Raw genomic sequence first — 22,779 nt, forward strand, 5'->3', positions numbered from 1 at the left:
CATAATACGAATATACAGGTGTCACAATTTGACGAGAAAGCAGATATAAATTTGGCTGAAATACCAAGAATATTTCATTTCTGCAGACCGATCAGACATATGCTTATTTGGACAGACCGACACAAACAAATGTCTAATACCTGTTAGGAATCATGGTGGCTTATTGCCCCCGGACAATAGCCCCCCCTCCCCCCCGATAACTGCCTCATGGACCGATGCCCCATAGCACAATTACCCCCTCCCCCTTCTTGTTTTGTATATTAAGTGTTTAACTATTTATTCGAGGTGTACACACTTAAAGGCACAGTAAGCCTCCCGTAAACCATCACAGATACTGTCAGGCTTTTACACACAGTACAAACACCCTTTCGTTTAAACACTCACCGCTTGAGAACATCCTAGGTGCCCTACGTAAAGAGCGAGCAATTTTCAAAGAATTTATTTTCGTGGACCCTCTGATCAGCAAATCAGGCGTCTCGTTTTGGCGCTAGAACTAACTTTTAAAATCTAGATACTAAATTGACAGCTTGTTACACAAACATTCTTAAATCATAAAAGAATTCTTTTTTCATCAAGACAAGATCAGTACAATTCGAAGTTTTGAAAGTTTGAAAAAAGAAAAGCCCGGAAACGTGTCACGCAAACCGTCTTTCTTGTAGCAGACGACGGTTCTGCCTAGCGCCCGTTCCTCTGAACAGTCAACTGTCATCGCTCTAGTTCGTGTGAATCGCAGCCGTTTGTTGCGTTTAGATTCAGAGGTACACAATAACGTGCTATTGCAGATGAGCTTACAGCGAGTCCCATTGAAATCACAAACTGACGGCTATATAAATGTGAAAAAAAGAAACGGCTGGATCACACGGGTTCGCAATGGCTCTAAACCACGCAAAAATAAATTCTTTGAAAATTGCTCGCTCTTTACGGAGGGCACCTGGGTTGTTCAAAAGCGGTGAGTGTGTAAATGGAAGGGTGTTTGTACTGTGTGTAAAAGCCTGACAGTATCTGTGATGGTTCACGGGAGGCTTACTGTGGCTTTAAGTTAAGAATCCCCGGCGAGTTTGTTCCCTATATTATTCACCTTCCCATTCCACCTTCCATCTCTGTCTATAACAACCACTTTTGGTCGGTCCTTTGGCTGGCCGTTATAGAAAGGTTCTGTCGTAGATCGAAAGCATAAAGACACATCAGAGCCTGGCATGATCAGAGCAAACAACTGCATACACGATCATCCTTTCCAGTGGAATTCAATGGCAAAACAATATTGAAGTATTTCAGACAATGAGCAGCAGGTTCAGAGTTTAACTTTTCAGTATCAGGCATAGATGTACCACAACTCAAATACAGTCTTGTTCTGGTTTTTTCTCTCTCAGTTGGCAAACCTTTGTACATGATCAAATCAGCCCATGAACGAATATATTTATTTTATTTTAAATGTCACATTGCATTGACGCCCACTTTTTATCTTACAACATCGATCACCAAAAAATTAAGACCTGCATCCCATGCATACTTGAGCATACAAAGCACGTTCACCACTGCATTTCATTCTGGAAATACTTTAACATTAAAGATGCTGTTAAAATAGATGAACACAAACATAAAAAAAACCCTACAGATTTGAATACTGCAGACGGTAAACAAAACACACACACCCTATGAAGCAAACACAGAACACGCTGAGTCGCAAATTTACCCTACTGAAGCTTTTTTCAAAAGAGAGAAAGAAAGAAAGAAAAATAAAGTTACCTCCCTACCCTATTTTTTTGACAGGTTACCTTAACCATCACCTTTTCATTTCTTGGCATAAGATCATCGACTACTTGTACCCTTTCAGACGAAGAGCATGAACACAGTAGCACCTCTTGACAAATAAGTTATTTTGCACACCACTGCCAATGTACGCAGTGGTGACATTCCCCTTGTGAATACACAGGAACTGAAACACGGTCATCATCACTCGACAACATTCGTTTTTCCAAATCAATTTTAACATGACTTAGAACACTCCGGTTATTTATCACACACACACAAACACACACACACACACACACACACGCACGCACGCACGTACACACACACGCACGCACGTACACACACACACACACACACACACACACACACACTTTCTCAGCACCCCCCACCCCCTCTCCCCAACACACTCTCTCTCGCTGAACAATGGAAGTAGCCGGAGAAGACTCACAGACAGTTGATTTGGAAAAGTCTGTCAGTATCTGCCTGCATATAGTTTGGGTGGGGTCACAGCCGCAATGTATTTTACATCAAACCGTCAAAGCGTCGCAAGACACTCGAACAGAACGTGACCATTTCTCTACATTCCTCCAGCTAACAGTGGTTTGTCTGCAGCCATCTACTGTTCGTCATCTCCCTCTTTTTTTGTACCTCCCCCTCCTCCTTATCCCCGGCACCCCAAAGCCAAAAGTACACATTACACGAGGACAAAACTCTTTGCACAGATGCCGTAAATTTGCGGCGCCCCACATTATCTGAAATCTTGATTAGATTCTGTCACATGTTCAAAATCGTTCAGTAGTCGGTAACACATTGAGCGTCGCGGTAGACCATACATAAGTAGTCGCCAACACACTGCCAGTCAACGTGGTTCAGTGGCTGCTTTCAGAAGTTCAATCAGAGTGGAACATCCTTCAGCAGTCGCTTACAAGACTCCAAAGTGGACAGCCTTTCGTGGTCGTTAGCACACTGCTATTGGAGGTGAACCACCATTCAATTGTCGCCAACACACTGTATGTTTGAGTCGAACATTTTTCAGTAGTCAATAACCGCTCAAAAACAACTTGGACCACTTTTCAGTTATTTTTTTAATGCATTTTAAGTTTAAGTGGACCTCCTGTCAGTAGTCGATAACGGCTCAAACTCAACATGGACCACTTTTCAGTAATTTCTAATGCATTTTAAGTTTAAGTGGATCTCCTGTCAGTAGTCGATAACTGCTGAAAGTCAACATGGAACCCTTTTCCATAGTTTCTTAAGGCGAAGTTGACCACTTTTTAGTAGTTGATAACACAAAGTGGAAGAGCAACTTACATTCCAACGAACCAGCTTTTAATAGTTGCTAACACACTCAGGCGGGTGGAAGTAGCCAAAGATGTTGAGCTCGTACATGGAGGCGAGGAGAGTGTAGAGGACGTAGACCACGAGCAGCAAGACTCCGTACTTCTTGGTCAGCCGCCACCCGTTGACGTGGGTCGCGATCAACAGGAAAAACACTGTGGACAGGAGCATCAGACTGGAGTAGACTAGACCTGCAACACAAGATGCAATGGTTTAAGGCTGGAGTAGACTAAACCTGCAACACAAGATGCAATGGTATAAGGCTGGAGTAGACTAGACCTGCAACACAGGATGCAATGCTATTCTAAGCGTTAATTTGGTTTGTTCAGCCGTCGGGTTCAGCACGGTCAATGGCTGAACGTTGCATTCCCAAAAAGAAACAAGAAATTGAAAGAAAACTTTCAACAACAACAAAAATCATGAAACTCAACAATCAGAAACAGAAAGAAAGTGATCAACAACGCGAAGGAATACTTGACTGCTCTGTCAAACGCTACTCCCCCAAACTAAACCAAAGCAGCCAGGCAAGCAACTGACCTTCACTGTAGACTTGAACCTCAGATCCCGGGTCTTTGACACACGTCTCCAGGAACCAGGGGATGCCCAGACACACCAGGATGTCAAACACGTTGCTGCCTATGGCGTTGGACACGGCCATGTCCCCTAAACCTGCACGTGGTACACACATGGTAAGTCTGCAATCTATGCTCTTGTCATTGTCAACGCAACACCCGTCACGTCTTACCTAAAATCTCTGTGGGACACAACACTGGAGACGACGTCACACGATAGGGACAACACAATACACAGTACAATGTCTCACAATCATACAATCTCTGACGACGACGATAATGGAGAAAGCATTATGCACATCAAGATCCATCTACAATCTCTGACGACCAATACACTGGAAACGACACAGACTGCACAACACGCAGTACGTCTCACCTACAATCTCTGACGACCAAAACACTGGAGACGACACAGACTGCACAACACGCAGTACGTCTCACCTACAATCTCTGACGACCACAATAATGGAGAAAAACATTGTGCAAATCAAGTTCCACCCACCATCTCTGCAGACCAGAACACTGGAGACGACGTCAGGCAGACTGACCCCGAAGGCAATGAAGGTGAGACTCATCACGCTGTCTGGAACGTTGAAAGTGAAACCTGCACACACAATCACAGACGTAGGAATCATCACACACACACACACACACACACACACACACACACACACACACACACACACACACACACACACACACACACATATATATATATATATATATCCACACATGCACACACACACACACACTCACTTATCCACCCTACCCCCACCCCTACACACTTGCTTTTGACAGTGATCATCCAGACCGTAATAAAGGAGAAGATGTTATGCCAGACGAGACTCAGGATGAAAGTGACCAAGAACACACACACACACACACACACACACACACACACACACACACACACACACACACACACACACACACACACACACACACACACACACACCTACCAATGACAGTGATCATCCAGACCATAATAAAGGAGAAGATGCTGAGCCAGACGAGGCTGAGGAGGAAGGTGACCCAGAACCACTTCCTCAGGCTGGGCCGCCTGCAGTCCGGCACGGTCAAGAACATGAAGGTGGAAAGAGGGAGAGCCGTGATCCACACACATGACCACACGCAGCCTTCCGGTCGCTCGCACAACTTGTGCCACGTCTCTGCTTCTTGGTGCGCGTGGTCCACTGTCACAGGGCACGTGAAACACGGTTAGGTTAGACAGAAAGAGAGAGAGAGGATGGGGGAGGGGGAGAAAGAGAGAGAGGGAGGGTGTGTGTTTGTGTGTGTGTGTGTGTGTGTTTCTGTGTGTTTATGTGTGTGTGTGTGTGTGTGTGTGTGTGTGTTTCTGTGTGTTTATGTGTGTGTGTGTGTGTGTGTGTGTGTGTGCACACAGAGAAAACAAAAACAGAAATAGGTCACAAGAAAACACCAGAGAGCGACGAAGAAAATGAACGGTTAACGACTGGAACATTTCATCCCAGACAGAACGAACCATCCACTACGACGAACGTGTGATCTTTAAATCAAAAAGACTTTAAATTTAGTTAACGACGGTCTTTGTAATATTTGTAATTAATTCACATCATGGCACTAATCGCACCAAATTACCTATTACTATGCATACTCGGCCATACAGAAAAGATTACCAAGACGATGTCGATGATGGCCTTGATTTGAAAGAGCACGAGGTATTTTGCGTTGACAATTTAGCAAATACAAATGCCATTATTTCAAACTTGATCATTAATAATCCTCTTGTTTAATTGCACATTGTCTTTCAGAATGAGATCCACAACACTAAACACAGTATTAAATTGCAGATAAAAACAACATGATAACTAAAAACATAATCTGATTCAACATTTTAAAACTGGCAATGTATCTGCCAACGAAAAAAAACACCCCACCCACTGACACACCATCAAAACAAAACAAAGCGAACTATCGTAATAAACACAAACAGTATCACCATAAAAGCGATCGCAATACTTCGGTATCACAAACAGAATGCTTAAAAACCAACGCTTTAAAGTAAGCTCGCACCCACGAACACAGACACGCAAGCAGACGGACGGACAGACAGACATATTGACAAAAACATACAGACATACAAACAGACAGATACACACAAGTACACAAAACACTCACACACACACAGATATGAGAACTAAACTGACAGTGCCAGAACACTAATAGACCAGGAAAGGTTTCTGTGTTAAATTCTTTGCAAGCTTAGGAACATGCTGGGACACCATGCAGCACAAAGCGGTTGCACATTTAATGTTTAATAAATCAATTTTGAAACTAGTTTTAGTATAAATTAAATTCAATCGTTAAATTTAGATTTAAAATTAATCAGACAGTGACATTTGTGTTATTATTGTGTTAGTTTCTGTAAAAGCGATATTGCATGCATCTTCTTGAATTTCAAATAATAATAATAATGAAACATTCTTTTATAGCGCTGTTCACCGCCGAATGGCAGTCTCATGGCGCTTTACATTAGACATTAAAATTTAACATTTTACATAAAAAGTTTTCTCGTAAGAAATAACATACAAGCATTAAAAACAATTCATAGACAACGACCACTTATAGTTATATCAAATAATCTAGAAAAATTGTTTTTAAAAAGATGAAAAAACCCACTCAAAAACACGTAAGATAAGTAAAAGACACATAGTTACACATAAAAAGTCTGACAATAAAACAGAACTCACATAAAAGCGTACAAATCTAAAACAGAACGAAGATGTAACATTGACTGTGGGGCAACAAATTAAACAATTTGAACACAGCAAGCCAATCGCTCCAAGGGAAATAATCAACATGCCAATCGTTTAAAATTCAAAATTTACTTGCTTCAGTCCCCTGAAAAAATGGTCAAGTGAACGCCAGCGCACAGGAACATACACGTCACAAAGACACGAATGTGCCAAAGGAAACAATTAGCTATCTCTAACCTAAAACTAGATTCGCATTTAAATGTATGCACACAAAATTGCAGTCGACGTTATATTTGCTTTCGTGATTTTGAAAGTGGTGTCAAAGTGCCCCCCCCCCACCCACCCCCCCACACACCCCTCTTAAGAAACAAATCTAGAAAAAAAACATCTTCATCAACAAACAATTCATAACCCAAACATCCAGGCAAGCATCACATGGAAACCAATCCCTCATATCAAGTTAATGAGTACGCGTTGATGCCTGCATGTGGATTGCCGGATTTGATCAGTTCAACGAAAGTTTAATCTTTCAGGGTCTCGGTGTGAAGCCGTTCTAAGTTTTCGTTCTATTTTTATTTTCATCTTAAACTTGCACAACACACATTTGAACAAGATCGCCCCATCGCCATGTTATTGGCGTTCTCTGGTGCAGACGTCTTGCCTTTTGTTGACTACTTAAAACAGCACCGACTGAACACAGTGACACGCAAGCTTGAGTCGAACAAAACAATCATCCGCGCCGCCAGCTGACGCAAAGTTTTACAGAAAAACTGACAGGCCTTCACCGTACCCAACGATTAAGAACTGACAGGCCTTCACCGTACCCAACGATTAAAAGAAGCTAAACACACACACACCCACACCCACAGAGACACACACACACACACACAGACACACACAGACAGACACACACACACAGACAGACACACACACTCACACAGACAGACACACACACACACATACAGACACACACACACACACACACAGACACACACACACAGACACACACACAGAGACACACACACACACAGACACACACACACACACGCACAGACAGGCACGCGTCCATAAAAGTGGGGTTCACACATTCTTCATACGAAGCTATGGCCCTGTGGGCCGAGTTACACAATAACAATTGTGTTTTCTTGCGTAGTTCTACGTGGAGATTTCAAATAAACCGACAATTAGGTCTTCATAAAAGTATCTATATCTAGAAAAGGCGTATACTTTACTTGTTACACTATGAAATGTCATAGAAAATTATGAAACTCACATTTTTTATTTTTTAAATATTTTTTTATGATTTTGCCTTATCTAAGCATTCCGAAATGTAATAAAAAATATAGAAGGCATCCTTTTCGTGGAAGATACTATCAAAAGTAACAAAATGCAAACATACAGAAATTAAAAGACATAGGCACTAGCACACTGGCTCTTAAATTGCTCAACTAAAAGAAAACAGGTAGCAAAGAAGACTAGAGATAAGCTAAACAAAATACAACAAAAAAGAGTGCATTCAAATAAGCCAAAGCAAACTGGATATGCGGGTTATACTTGGCTTGGAATGGGAAGGTAATCCGGCACTGCCATCTGAATCAGAACAGTCTTCGTCAGACTCACGAGCATCCGTCAGATGGTTGGACTCCCCTGAAACAAACGCGCACCAACCGCTGGTCGTACAATAAAACCAACGTACAGCAAGAGAATGCTCTTGTCCGTTTGAGGTATACCTGTAACGTCATGGTCTTACAGTACGGAGATACTCTATTTCTTCATCAACATGAAATGTTGTATGTGAGTGAAAACAAAATAAGTCTCTCAGAAGTATTCCTTATTGTTGCAATTCTGTGCTAATTCTGTACCACATGTCTTCACAATGACCAGTTTGGCTGGAATAAAACCTGTCTTTTCTTCCCGGCGTCTAAAGACTAGTGTTGCATGGAGGCAGGTCAAATTGGTGCTTTTGCTGCATTGCAGATTTGTCATCAATGGAAAGACACTTCCAGGGGGTCTGGCCAGAGTTTGGTCGAAATATAGACAAACTCATCATAATCTTGGTGCGGAACACGTCTTCGTCACTTGATTTATTCAGACATGACTCAGGAAAGACAGCATTAAAAACAAGTCGCGTAAGGCGAAAATACAATATTTAGTCAAGTAGCTGTCGAACTCACAGAATGAAACTGAACGCAGCAAGACCGTATACTCGTAGCATCGTCACTCCACCGCCCGTGGCAAAGGCAGTGCACGTGGAATTGACAAGAAGAGCGGGGTATTCGTTGCGCTGAGAAGGATAGCACGCTTTTCTGTACCTCTCTTCGTTTTAACTTTCTGAGCGTGTTTTTAATCCAAACATATCATATCTATATATTTTTGGAATGAGGAACCGACAAGGAATAAGATGAAAGTGTTTTTAAATTGATTTCGAAAAAAAAAAATTGATAATAATTTTTATATATTTAATTTTCAGAGCTTGTTTTTAATCCGAATATAACATATTTATATGTTTTTGGAATCAGCAAATGATGGAGAATAAGATAAACGTAAATTTAGATCGTTTTATAAATTTTTATTTTTTTTTACAATTTTCAGATTTTTAATGACCAAAGTCATTAATTAATTTTTAAGCCACCAAGCTGAAATGCAATACCGAACCCCGGGCTTTGTCGAAGAGTACTTGACCAAAATTTAAACCAATTTGGTTGAAAAATGAGGGCGTGACAGTGCCGCCTCAACTTTCACGAAAAGCCGGATATGACGTCATCAAAGACATTTATCAAAAAAATGAAAAAAAACGTTCGGGGATTTCATACCCAGGAACTCTCATGTCAAATTTCATAAAGATCGGTCCAGTAGTTTAGTCTGAATCGCTCTACACACACACACACACGCACGCACACACACACACACACACACACACACGCACGCACATACACCACGACCCTCGTTTCGATTCCCCCTCGATGTTAAAATATTTAGTCAAAACTTGACTAAATATAAAAAGGACCTTGTTGCATAATGATTGAATGCCCCCCATTTTTGTTTTCAGCTCAAAAGGAAAGCAAGGCCGAAGGATACTGTAGCCTCTCTGGTGGTGGTCGTTCTTTGCGTCCGAAGAAGAGAACTCTAAAGTCTCCTTCGGACCCGACGGACTAGACCACCATGCACACATGGCTAGGTCATGGCTACTACTCCGAGCAACCCCCGCCCCACCCCCCTCTCCGAGTGGGATAAAAAAAAGCATGAGCTGAATGCACTTAGGGTTGAGAACTTGAATACAGCTCATCTAAGCTAACGTTATTATCAGGACAAGCCGACAGTTCTTGGATGAGAAATATGTTCTCTTCTTTTTTTGGGGGTGGATATTTTAAAGATCCTATGCATTTGATCACGTTTGAGGTTACAATAAGTGCAAATTTAATTCAATGTACTTTTGAGGGTCATACTGTGTTTTTGCTCATACATGAGACTGTGTGTGGATGGCGAGATAGATCTCCCCAAATCCATGTTCCAGGTACACCTCAAATGGACAATACTTTCTGCATACTAGACATGAACGAACAGTTTTTTTTCTTGTGTGTCACTGGCCTAACAGCTTCGTCAGATATCGAGGGAGAGAAACAGGAAGAACTAAAGGCGAGCGGAAGGACAGAACATCAAACAAAGTACTGTATGGTCATTATACACCCCTCGAAACCCACCTTGCGGCAACCCGGTGTAACACAAGAAAATTACTCCCACGAGATTTTTACTCCGGAGTAAACATTTCGTACGAAAAAATTACTCCCTTTACGAAAAAAACACTCACCCATTGCACGAGAAAATTACTCCCCAAGACAGGTGAGTTCCGAGTAAACATTTCGTACAAAAATTTTACTCCCCTGACAAATAAATAACGAATAAATGACTTCACCCCAACACGAGCAATTTAACTTCCCATGCCAGGTGCACGAAATTTTTACTCCCTTGTCCCCTGTTAGTCTTGGTGGTGGAAGGGGTGGAGAGGGAGGGTAGCGCGACATTCGTGTGCGCGAGATCCCTTATTGGCATTATCTCTTCGCCCGCATCCCATTTTTGCGTACGAGATTTTTACTGGAAGTAAAAAAAGTGGGGAGTAAAAATTTCGTGGATGGAGTAATTTTTTGTGTGCCTTGGGGAGTTCTTTTCTCGCACGAAAAGTGTGCTCGGAGTAAGAATTTCGTAGGAAATATTTACTCCGGAGTAAATTTTTCGTGGAGTAAAAATTTCGTGTTACACCGGCATCCAAAACTTTTTCTTACCCTCTTCAAACATAGTCTTACCATTAGGGGTTGTCTAATTTTAAACCAGCACCCACACTGTGCATGCTTGCGTGCCACACTAAGCTAATAACCCCAAGGGTGATCGTGTGTTCATGCAGTTTTCCAGAGAAAATGAGAAACTTTAAGATTTGAAATGCATAAACAATCAAAAATATAACAACCCCCCTTCAACTACAAAATATAACCGCAGCGCCAAACAAAGAAGGAAAAATAGATCCAAATATGGAGACTGACAAAAACTACGAAGAAATTCGGTTCCTCTCTGCGCCAAATAAGGCGAAACCTGGAATGCAGTGCACAAAGCGAAACTGGGTGCCAACAAACTAGGTGATACGCAGCCGCGGGGTCCAGTTGGTGGAACATGTTATTTGTTGTAATTTCAACCAATCAGACCGCGCGGTGTCACCCAGTTTCGTTTCGTGCACTTCAGCCCTGATATCCTCTCAACACCAAAAAACAAACAAAAACAATATGAATAAACGCACGTGCAAAACACAAAACCAAACTGCGTTTTACCGTTCTCTGCGCGATGGCCGTTGGCGGGCAGCTTGTCGTAGAGCACGGTGGTCTCTGAGGTGAGCAACGTGGTGTTGCAGCGACAGCACATGTTGACCCTGGGCACGCACCACACCTCCAGGCGCTCGTTGAAATACATGAAGAGCACGTACAGCAGGTACATCACCAGCAGAATCACAGACTCGTGCCTGCAATGGCCACAAGTAAGAGGACATTCTTGAAACGCAGAGGTCATAATTGCTTGGGGGGTGGGGGGAGGGGGAGGGGGCGGGGGGGGGGGGGAGGGGGGCGGGGTGAGGGGGGAAGGGGCATTTGCAAAAATGCGCAGGCATGGACTTGCAGTTAATATAGAGCTAACTAGGGAACGCCCAAACTGACTTTTTACCGGGTAAAACCTACCGGTAGAAAACACAATCTCTGCACTGGATTGGCTCTCTTAACAATACCGGAAATCTACCGGATGATTATACTGGGTAAAAAGTCAGTTTTGGAGTTCCATAGATAACATCCCTAGCTCGATGATTGGGTGGGGTGGTGGGCGGAGTGAGCAGAAACTCTGTTATTGGCCTAATGAGCTCTGCGCATCCGTTACTTACAAAAGAAGAGGAAACGAGACAATGTGTCAGCGCTATCTCGGCTGCACGGTCTGGGCTAGCCCATGTTTTACTAGTACTAGTCTTGATGAAAAAATGCAGTGGGTTTCTTTATTTTCATTCTGTCAGGCCCACATATTGACTATATGTACCGGTAATTATTTCGCTTCACCCGACTTGTTGTTGTTGGACACGTTACCTTAACCATTTATCATTTTGTGCTGTTGCTTGGCCTTACTCACCATTGAACCTTAGCATCGTAGATGATGACGATGAGGGCGACAACGCTGAGGAGGTAGGCCATACAGTCTCGTAACATCGGCCACCAGTTTAGGTGGATCGACTGCAATACGTTGGACAGTTATACTTTACCCAGTCAAAAATAATTCAGAACACACAAACACACTTGTACACACGCATTCACACACAGGTAGGCAGGCAAGGCAGGCAGACACGCACGCACACACGCACGCGCACAGACACAAACACACTAACACACACACCCACACCCGCTCGAACACGCACGCACGCACGCACGCACGCACGCACGCACGCCCGCCCGCACACACACACACACACACACACACACACACTAAAAAAAACACACACGCACACACGCGCGCACGCACACGCGTGTGAGAATATCGCCATTACGATGACACAGGCCTTACCGAAGTAGCAAAGAGTGCACACATACTGATGACAAACATGACGTTGTAGATGGCGGACCCAACCACTGTACCCAGTCCCACGTCATCCTGCACAAATACGTCATACATCACATGCTCTAATGAGTGAGAATATATAATGGTCAGTTATATCTTAGGTACAGTGCTTTTCACTGTATACGAGTAAAGATATTTTTCTCAAACAAATTAATGTACACACTACTGCACATTGTTCCAACAACAGTTCCTAAAGGCCTTATAGTTTAACAGGAAACTGAAATACAGACGGATCAAAGTAACTGCTTTACATTCAAAAGCAAGATTCCCTCAGATACATTTGCAATGTTTTCATACTCAAGTCATACTGGCAAACTTTCCCCTACATTCACCCCATTATTTACCATTCATACAACACCCATCCCAATAGATACCATTCATACACCACCCATCCCAATAGATACCATTCATACACCACCCATCCCAATAGATACCATTCATACACCACCCATCCCAATAGATACCATTCATACAACACCCATCCCAATAAATACCATTCATACAACACCCATCCCAATAGATACCATTCATACAACACCCATCCCAATAGATACCATTCATACACCACCCATCCCAATAGATACCATTCATACACCACCCATCCCAATAGATACCATTCATACAACACCCATCCCAATAGATACCATTCATACACCACCCATCCCAATAAATACCATTCATACAACACCCATCCCAATAGATACCATTCATACACCACCCATCCCAATAGATACCATTCATACACCACCCATCCCAATAGATACCATTCATACAACACCCATCCCAATAAATACCGTTCATACAACACCCATCCCAATAGATACCATTCATACAACACCCATCCCAATAGATACCCTTTATACAGAAGTCTTAGAATATTCCGTACAAAGTGTGCTGTTACCATGACCGGTCTTCTGCCGGCTTTCGACACACTTCTGGACGACTTCTCGCTGTCAAAAGTCGGTTAGAATTGGTCATGTGAACAGCACGTGAAGCCTGATATTAATTCAGCGAAGTCTACTTCACGAAGCTGGCTGCATGAAGCTTTGGCATTGGATGTTCGTTAAAAAGACTTGGCGAAGTCTTCGCGAAGACAACTTCGGGCTCAATTAAGGAAGGCCAGAAGACTTTACACAAACCTGAGCCACGAAGACTCCAATGACCGCCGTGGCCAGTTCAGGCGCAGAGCTGCCCGCCGCCATGAAAGTGGCTCCTGCAATGTCTGTCTCCATGTGCAGCACTGTAACACAGGCGGGCAGCATAATTCCATCATTAAAATACTGTGTTTGTTTTCATAGGTGTAATATTCATGCCCTCGACAGTTTTCTAATCCCAAACATCATCAGTATCTTCTTCATTTTTGTTTTTAACTATCCCTCGTTCCTTTTTATTTAGTTCAATGGATAATGTAAATGCTTTTATATGAGCAAACATATTGCCAACCCTAAGAAGTTAATAAGTTAATATTCAGGGCTGCTGTCATAACCATCTGTTGGCTGGCAAACATCTAAAATTGAAATGAAGCGCCGACACGTTAACGCCTATTAAACGAATCATGCGATAGCAATAACCGTTTAAACAGGATATTATCATATATATAAATCTATTTCTCTCTCAGTCTCACGCAAATCGGATTCGCTAGAGAATAACACAGTTTCCTTTATTGGCGTAATACTAACTGTACGTTGGATCTTATGACTCTTAAATATTCATGAGAAAAAAAATAATCAGCTTTTCTCTCTTTAAAGGCACAGTCCCGTGTAAACGGTTTGACTCCGATCTGTCCAGGCCTTTACATAAGATAAGGTCACACCACCACTTGGACAAATACCATAAATCAAGTGTCGGAGGTTTTTCTTCGTCGAGTTGGAATATTTGTATTAATTACTTTCGAAAAGAAATTTAATCATGAAAACAAATCCCATCCCGCACACACAGCACCCTAGCCGTTGATTTCTGGTGTGTGTCCAAGTGGTGGTATTGCATTAACTTCGGTAAAAGCCTGCCTAGTTCTGAGATAGCGAGCTAAATCGTTTAAAAATGAAGGACTGTGCCTTTAAAGACATCTTCTCTCCTATGTAAACCATCGTGTACGTCGGGATGATAGCATTCTTCCCATTTAGACACATCAAAAACATTCTACAGCCTGCTTGAAGTGGTACCGTGTGACATGGCATCTGGGAAACTTGCTTTGACGCTAGCGAAAATAACACGGCTTGTCCATGCTGATGTACTTAAACACGGAATCTCTTCTTTGCAGCGCTTACCATTTTCATCATTATTGACCCAATATAACCCAATATCAACCAATATCATTTTCTGAAATAATCTCCTTTGCCTTGCATTGCCTCGCTTACAAAAGGGAACAGGAAAAATAATTCAAACGCCTCAAACTCGGAGGACTTCAAATATTACAACATGATTATGTGACCTCTTCCGAACACTTTTATTGATCATTTCGCTAGAAGAAATATTTCTACAACCCAACAATATCCCTTCAGGGAAGAAAGTTCGGGAAATACATCTGGAGAAAAAAGGCGGTTGCTTTGTCTCCGGCGCATTTGAGTGATTTCATGGCAGAATTCTAGAGCAGCTATACGCAAGGAAATAAACAAATTCTACACAGTTTCAAAGTTTTCAGCTGACCTTTTTTTCCTCAAATCTACAAACTTATCCCGAGATTTAAAAAAATAGACTGCTAGCAAAAGGTGGCAAATCATGATTTAAACATTCCATAAATTATCCTTTTTTTATCTGGAGATTATGTTCAAACTCCAGAATTTCGGATGGCAACTTTTATTCCTGTCCTTTTAATCACAAGCGAAAGACTGAATGCAGCTGTTTCTTCTTACTCAGCATCGTCATGTGTTTATCATGCTAATAATTATCAGATGAAGCTCAACCCACGTCACAGATACGGCTAATGAAATACAGGAAAATGCATCTTCTCGCGTGTAGCCTGGAGACAGGGTTGATTGCAAACGCTTAATTTACACACGCTTTCTCTCTTTTGATGCGGGGAAATACTACCTCTTAAACCTGTACATTTACCCAAATTACCTATACATTTACCCAAATTACCTATACATTTACACACACTTTCTCTCTTTTGATGCGGGGAAAACCCGATATTACCTATACACGTTTACCACAAGCTGTCGGTAAACTTATGCTTTCAGAACCGTCATGGTATATTTCCTGGCGGCAGCTGTTCAAATGAGCGGATAACCCAAGACTTATTATTCTGTAATTGACACGTGCTCTATTTCTGTATGTCTGAGAAAAAACATACATAGATACAGCCAAACAGAGAGTCAGACAGACATACACGAAGCCACTTTAAAGGCACCATTCCCGCGTAAAACATGTCTACACGCGTTTACGAGGGTTCAGAGTATTGTACTTGGAGACACGCCAAACATCTTCAGCCTCGCTGGTCTCTGTGCAAAAAATGGGATTTGTTTTGCTGAATTTGATTTTTAGCTGGCAGCTTCATCAAACTGCAAAATTACTTTAGTTACACAAAATTCAGTTCTGCACAGGAAGCAGTCAGTTATTGATTTTTTTTTATATATGTCCAAGTGGGAGGGTGCTCTGATTCAATGTAAAAGCCTGGACAGATCTGTGGTGTTTACATTATCGTTTACACAGCAGCGTGTCTATCAGTTCTGCTTATCACGTGTCCGGCCTAGCGCTTTGCAGATCCCTTGGTCGATACACCTATATTTCCATAAAAAAAATAGCTGGCGTTTTCACACATCGTTTCCCTGTGAATAATGTATATGTCTCTTTGTGTGTGGCAATAAACATGGGCTGCATCTTTCTCTTGCAAAAACAGAAAGTGTTTCGTTTCCATTCAACTGGTAATATTCAAGTCGGTCCATAAAAAGAGTTGATAATAAAATGTACGTCTTCAAAAGACAACAGTTGCTTGTATACAGGGTTGGTTTCAACTGACTTGATTTCGTTTATTCATTCGTGTGTCTGTGTGTCTGTCTCTGTATGTCTGTGTGTTTGTGTGTGTGTCTCTTTCTCTGTCTGTCTGTCTCTGTCTGTCTGTCTCTGTCTGTCTGTCTGTCTGTCTGAATCTCTTTTTTTTCTCTCTCTCTCTAGCATCTTGTGCATAGTCTGATTGGTTGTTGTTGCGAGGGAGGATTCGACATGTGTCGCCTGTGTAACACGAGAAAATTACTCCCACGAGATTTTTACTCCGGAGTAAACATTTCGTACGAAAAAGTTACTCCCTTTACGAAAAAAGCACTCCCCCATTGCACGAGAAAATTACTCCCCAAGACAGGTGAGTTCCGAGTAAACATTTTGTACAAAAATGTTACTCCCCTGGCGAATAAATAACGAATACATTACTTCACCCCAACACGAGCAATTTAACTTCCCATGCCAGGTGTACGAAATGTTTACTCCCTTGTCCCCTGTTAGTCTTGGTGGTGGAAGGGGTGGAAGGAGGGTAGCGCGACATTCGTGTGCGCGAGATCACTTATTGGCATTATCCCTTCGCCCGCATCCCATTTTTGCGTACGAGATTTTTTGTGGAAGTAAAAAAAATGGGGAGTAAACATTTCGTGGAGGGAGTAATTTTTTCGTGCCTTGGGGAGTTCTTTTCTCGTACGAAAAGTGTACTCGGAGTAAGAATTTCGTACGAAATATTTACTCCGGAGTAAATTTTTCGTGGAGTAAAAATGTTGTGTTACACCGGGCTTATCAGATGTGTCGTGCAATCTGTTTCCTTTCATAACTGTCACTGAAACATTTTTACACGAAGAAGGTCGATACACTGTGCAATAAAAGCCATGACTGTGCATCTCACGGGCAGGATTCCAGTAGTCGAACCACTAGGCGTGTATTACTCAACATCTTCTCCCTGCTCCTTGTTTCGCTGTTAAGATGCAGGTATGGCACCGTCTCAGTAACTGTTTTTCCTTCACTGAAGGATATCGATGTACACCAAACTACGGACGCGTTACGCCGGCGTTCGTACCCTTCAAACTAAATTTGAATACATTTTGTTTAAACCAACGGCAACTATCGCGTCGTCTTTCGAACTCTTCGGCCGGTGCGGGGTATGAAATCTGACGTGACAATGTGATGGGTACGAAAACTGATGTAACGCGTCAACGCTGTGTTCTCTGAGTAATGCAACACGGGCGTGAATGCGTATGGGGAAAAAAAGCCATTCAAGCTAACTACTCAGTACCGTGAATCTCTAGGCTCATCGCCAAAGGCATCTTTAACATACGAGGATTTTGAGCATCGTCACCGGTGCACCTTATTAGAACCATAGGCTTTCGCACACAAAACTCGCAGAAAGTTTCCGTTTTAAGAACTACATTGCATAATGCCCACATTCGCACAGAGCATCGTCACCTTATGAGAACCATAGGCTTCCTCACACAAAACGCTCAGAACGTTTTCGTTTCAAGAACAGCATTGCATATACTACTCACATTTGCGCAGAGCATCGTCACCTTATGAGAACCATATGCTTCCTCACACAAAACGCTCAGAACGTTTTCGTTTCAAGAACAACATTGCATATACTACTCACATTCGCACAGAGCGTCGTCACCTTATGAGAACCATAGGCTTCCTCACACAAAACTCTCAGAAAGTTCCGTTTTAAGAACTACATTGCATAATGCCCACATTCGCACAGAGCATCGTCACCTTATGAGAACCATAGGATTCCTCACACAAAACGCTCAGAACGTTTTCGTTTCAAGAACAGCATTGCATATAATACTCACATTCGCACAGAGCATCGTCACCTTATTAGCACCATAGGCTTCCTAACACAAAACGCTCGGAACGTTTCCGTTTCAAGAACTACATTGCATATAATACTCACATTCGCACAGAGCATCGTCACCTTATTAGCACCATAGGCTTTTGAGCAAAAAACGCGCAGAACGTTTCTGTTAAGAACTACATTGCATAATACTCACATTCGCACAGAATCTCCAGCGCAGGCACGAAGTAGCGGTCACAGACGATGGACAGCGCCATGAACATGTAGAGGGCGACGAGGACGTGGATGACGATGAAGCCATCCTTGCGCTGCTCGGGGGTCAGGAAGTCCCAGGGGAACTGCTCCACGGCCCGGGGGGTACAGTTGACCAGCGGGGCCAGCAAGTGGCGTGAGGAGGCTGAAAAGAGATAAGGGGTATTGCTAAAGGTATACTATATTAATCTGGCCATATCGGACGTGAATCCACTGTACCTTAAGCCAGACGAGAATCCACTGTACCTTAAGCCAGACGAGAATCCACTGTACCTTAAGCCAGACGAGAATCCACTGTACCTTAAGCCAGACGAGAATCCACTGTACCTTAAGCCAGACGAGAATCCACTGTACCTTAAGCCAGACGAGAATCCACTGTACCTTAAGCCAGACGAGAATCCACTGTACCTTAAGCCAGACGAGAATCCACTGTACCTTAAGCCAGACGCACGATTTGCTCGAAAACGCAACACACATAATTATGGTAATCAAATAATTAAAGTGAGCGAATGCGCTTCAGGCTCTCTCGGGTGTTGGAAACGAAAATCAGACGGGAGCGCCATCTATGACGCGGCTACCGATTAAGGGCAGATTATCATGACCTGCGCAGTTTCATCGGCACAGACGACGCACTGCATAATTATTATTGATGCTGCGATAGGGATTATGACGAGCACTTGGCCTGTTTTCTTTTTATGCAACGAGTAGCGGGCTGGGATAATCTGCAGTGCGTCGTCTGTCCTGCTGAAGTTACATAGGTGAGCGCCAGGCCTTAACGTTCATCACATCAGAGACGCTTTCTTTCTTTCTTTATTTGGTGTTTAACGTCGTTTTCAACCGTTCAAGGTTATATCGCTACGGGGAAAGGGGGGGATGGGACAGAGCCACTTGTTATTGTTTCTTGTTCACAAAAGCACTAATCAAAAAATTGCTCCAGGGGCTTGCAACGTAGTACAATACCTTACTGGGAGAATGCAAGTTTCCAGTACAAAGGACTTAACATTTCTTACATACTGCTTGACTAAAATCTTTACAAACATTGACTATATTCTATACAAGAAACACTTAACAAGGGTAAAAGGAGAAACAGAATCCGTCAGTCGCCTCTTACGACATGCTGGGGAGCATCGGGTAAATTCTTCCCCCTAACCCGCGGGGGGTGACAAGAGAGATAGCGTGTTCTACCTAGAAGTACAAAACAACAGACGTTCGCGCCTTTTTCATTATCAAAAACTTAATTTGTAGTAGCAAATTACAGTAACAAATGCATGAACACGCCATGTGTATATATATATGGACCCACATGGACACAGAACACACACACACGCACACACACACACACACACACACACACACACACACACACACACACACACACACACAAACACATAACACACACACACACACACACACACATACACACACACACACACACACACACACACACACACACACACACACATACACACTTTCTTTCTTTCTTTCTTTATTTGGTGTTTAACGTCGTTTTCAACCACGAAGGTTATATCGCGACGAGGGAAAGGGGGAGATGGGATAGGGGAAAGGGGGGAGATGGGATAGAGCCACTTGTTAAGTGTTTCTTGTTCACAAAAGCACTAATAAAAAAATTGCTCCAGGGGCTTGCAACGTAGTACAATATATGACCTTACTGGGAGAATGCAAGTTTCCAGTACAAAGGACTAAACATTTCTTACATACTGCTTGACTAAAATCTTTACAAACATTGACTATATTCTATACAAGAACCACTTAACAAGGGTTAAAGGAGAAACAGAATCCGTTAGTCGCCTCATACGACATGCGGGATGCAGAGAAATAAGGATGTGGAAAAGAAGACTTTTGGTAAGTGAAATAAAGGTGATGGATCCAGTCAGGTAGAAATAAGACAACAAGAAAAGAATTGGAAAACTGCAGGGAATAGTAGGGAGAGTTTTCTTGGAAGGAAATATAGGTGAAAGGACTGGTAAGGCAGAAATAAGACAAAAGAAGAGAAGAAACAGAACCGTTAGTCGCCTCTTACGACATGCTGGGTAGCATCGGGTAAATTCTTTCTAGTCCCAACCAATATGTGACTCCCCCTAACCCGCGGGGGGGTCACATACACACATACACACATATACAGTATATATATATATATATACTAGATGAATACCCGCTTCGCCGGGAAGAAGTAGAGCCGAATACTACTAATAGAGCTTTGCTGGGTGTACGCCCGCTTCGCCGGCGCATTGTACGCGATTGACGCCACACGAAGGAAGGGAGATAAACGCGCAAAACACTGGAGAAGATAAAGAAGAGTTACTGGGAATGGATGTACAGAAAATTGTTTGTTTATTTGTTGCTTAACGTCCAGCCGACTACGCAGAGCCATATCAGGACGAGGAAGGGGGGGGGATGAAGGGGGCCACTTGTCAAGCGATTCCTGTTTACAAATGCACTAACCCATTACTTGTGTCCCAGCAGGCTTTAGTAAAACTAAATTAATACCTACTGGAAGATTACCAGTTTCCAGTATGTTAAAATAGGCTTAACCTATCTACTGCTGGACTTACATCAGAACACTAACAGATTAAACTATACATGAATCGCGAGACAAGCGGCAAGAGAAGAGATTTTTGGAAAAAATACAGGTGAATGAGCAAGAAGGCAGAAAAAAGAAAAGAATTCATGAAGAAAAAGAGAGCATGACAGGAAAGAGGAACCAAAAATCTACCTAACAGCAAACTAGAAAGCCCCTGCGGTTCCAAAAACAGGAGGGGCCTTTAATTTCATAACCGCAGTGCCCCACTGCGGGAATGTACAGAAAAACCAAAATCGATTGAGCGCTGCGCGCTGAGAGCACGTGTTGAAAATTTTCATCAACCAGATTGTGTCCGGGGTCTACCTGAATATGCCCACCAAATTTGAAGCAGATCCATCGAGAACTTTGGCCGTGCATCGCGAAGTGACACAGACAGACAGACAGACAGACAGACAGACACAAGCCGTATATAGATATAGATAAACCTATACACACCCACACCCCAGGGTCGACGTGTTGCCTACTGCCTATACATCAAGCGATACAATTATATCTTCATCAGCCAGAAAGAAAAGACAAATAGCAATAGATGATTTCACTGTTCTTTCCTCAACGATTATGGGTATTATTCTCAATTGCGAAAGCGAAAAATCCCAAAGGACAAGATTATTTTACGTTTTTGTTAAAAATATATCGGCATGAAGACAAAAAGTTCACCACAAGCTCAACCGATTTTTGCTTTAGATATTCATTGCCATTTTAATTTTTAATGAGGTTCAGGTGGTGCACTCCACTGCTTATATTTTATAGTCGTATTCTAGCCAAAGGCATGATAATTATGTTAACAAAAAACATATCTCTCATGCAAGCACTACAATTAAATTGATTTACTTCACGTGATTCTTACGCATGTACGTGTATCAACTTGTACCCACAAATCACGCGAGACTCCAGGTCGTTGACGCAATCGTGGTATCTGGTAACACTGTCGTGAGCGCATTGCCAGGTGGATTATGAGCTATGCAAATTGCGGTGTGAATTAACTTGACCTGAATGACTTGACAAGTTGTTGTTGCAGAATTTTGCATAATCATTATTAAGCGACATTATTTCATTAAAGTGCGGTTCTGTCACGACCCCAGCGCTGCCCAGCGTGTTTTTCGAATCGTCAAACGCAAACTGAGTTAAACAAATACACACGTGCGCACACGCACACGCACGCACGTGCGCACACAGACACACGCGCACGCACACACACACACACACACACACACACACACACACACACACACACACACACACACACACACACACGTAAGCACGCATGCTCACACACACAAACACACATACACACGCGCGCGCACACACACACACACACATACACACACACACAAACGCACACACACACACACAAATGCACACGCAAACATGGAAACACACACGCACACACACACACATACGCAAACATACAAACACACACGCACACAAAAACAAATCAAACTTCCCAAAACTATGTCAGAATGAGACAAATCCCTTGGCGATATTTGATACAGTTTATTGGTGGGTGATCTCTGATCGCATTGAAGATACCTACTCTCCATTCTGAACGATCATGTACGCTTACATTATTACAGATTTGACCAGGCTACATGGGATCAAAACGTCTCAATCAATTGGACACGTTCTGAA

The 22,779-nt window shown here is 42.6% G+C and overlaps 1 protein-coding gene across 2 annotated transcripts in view; it reads right to left on the bottom strand.

The window, feature by feature from the left end:
- Positions 1–219: 219 nt before the first annotated feature.
- LOC138981768 (sodium/potassium/calcium exchanger 5-like) overlaps positions 220–22,779 on the bottom strand; it is a 105,936-nt gene continuing 83,376 nt past the window's right edge. The window contains exons 2-11 of one of the 2 annotated variants that reach the window (XM_070354846.1): positions 18,493–18,693; positions 13,672–13,772; positions 12,479–12,565; positions 12,050–12,150; positions 11,215–11,402; positions 8,018–8,044; positions 4,622–4,855; positions 4,165–4,266; positions 3,628–3,759; positions 220–3,281 (exon numbers count right to left, since the gene is read on the bottom strand). In XM_070354846.1, coding sequence (XP_070210947.1) covers positions 3,082–3,281; positions 3,628–3,759; positions 4,165–4,266; positions 4,622–4,855; positions 8,018–8,044; positions 11,215–11,402; positions 12,050–12,150; positions 12,479–12,565; positions 13,672–13,772; positions 18,493–18,693 — 1,373 coding nt within the window. In that variant the 3' untranslated portion in view covers positions 220–3,081. Of the gene's footprint in view, positions 3,282–3,627; positions 3,760–4,164; positions 4,267–4,621; positions 4,856–7,951; positions 8,045–11,214; positions 11,403–12,049; positions 12,151–12,478; positions 12,566–13,671; positions 13,773–18,492; positions 18,694–22,779 lie in introns of both variants that reach the window. The other variant, XM_070354844.1, reaches the window with a different exon arrangement.

This window comes from Littorina saxatilis, linkage group LG12, assembly GCF_037325665.1.
Source record: "Littorina saxatilis isolate snail1 linkage group LG12, US_GU_Lsax_2.0, whole genome shotgun sequence".
Classification (NCBI taxonomy): Eukaryota; Metazoa; Mollusca; class Gastropoda; order Littorinimorpha; family Littorinidae; genus Littorina; species Littorina saxatilis.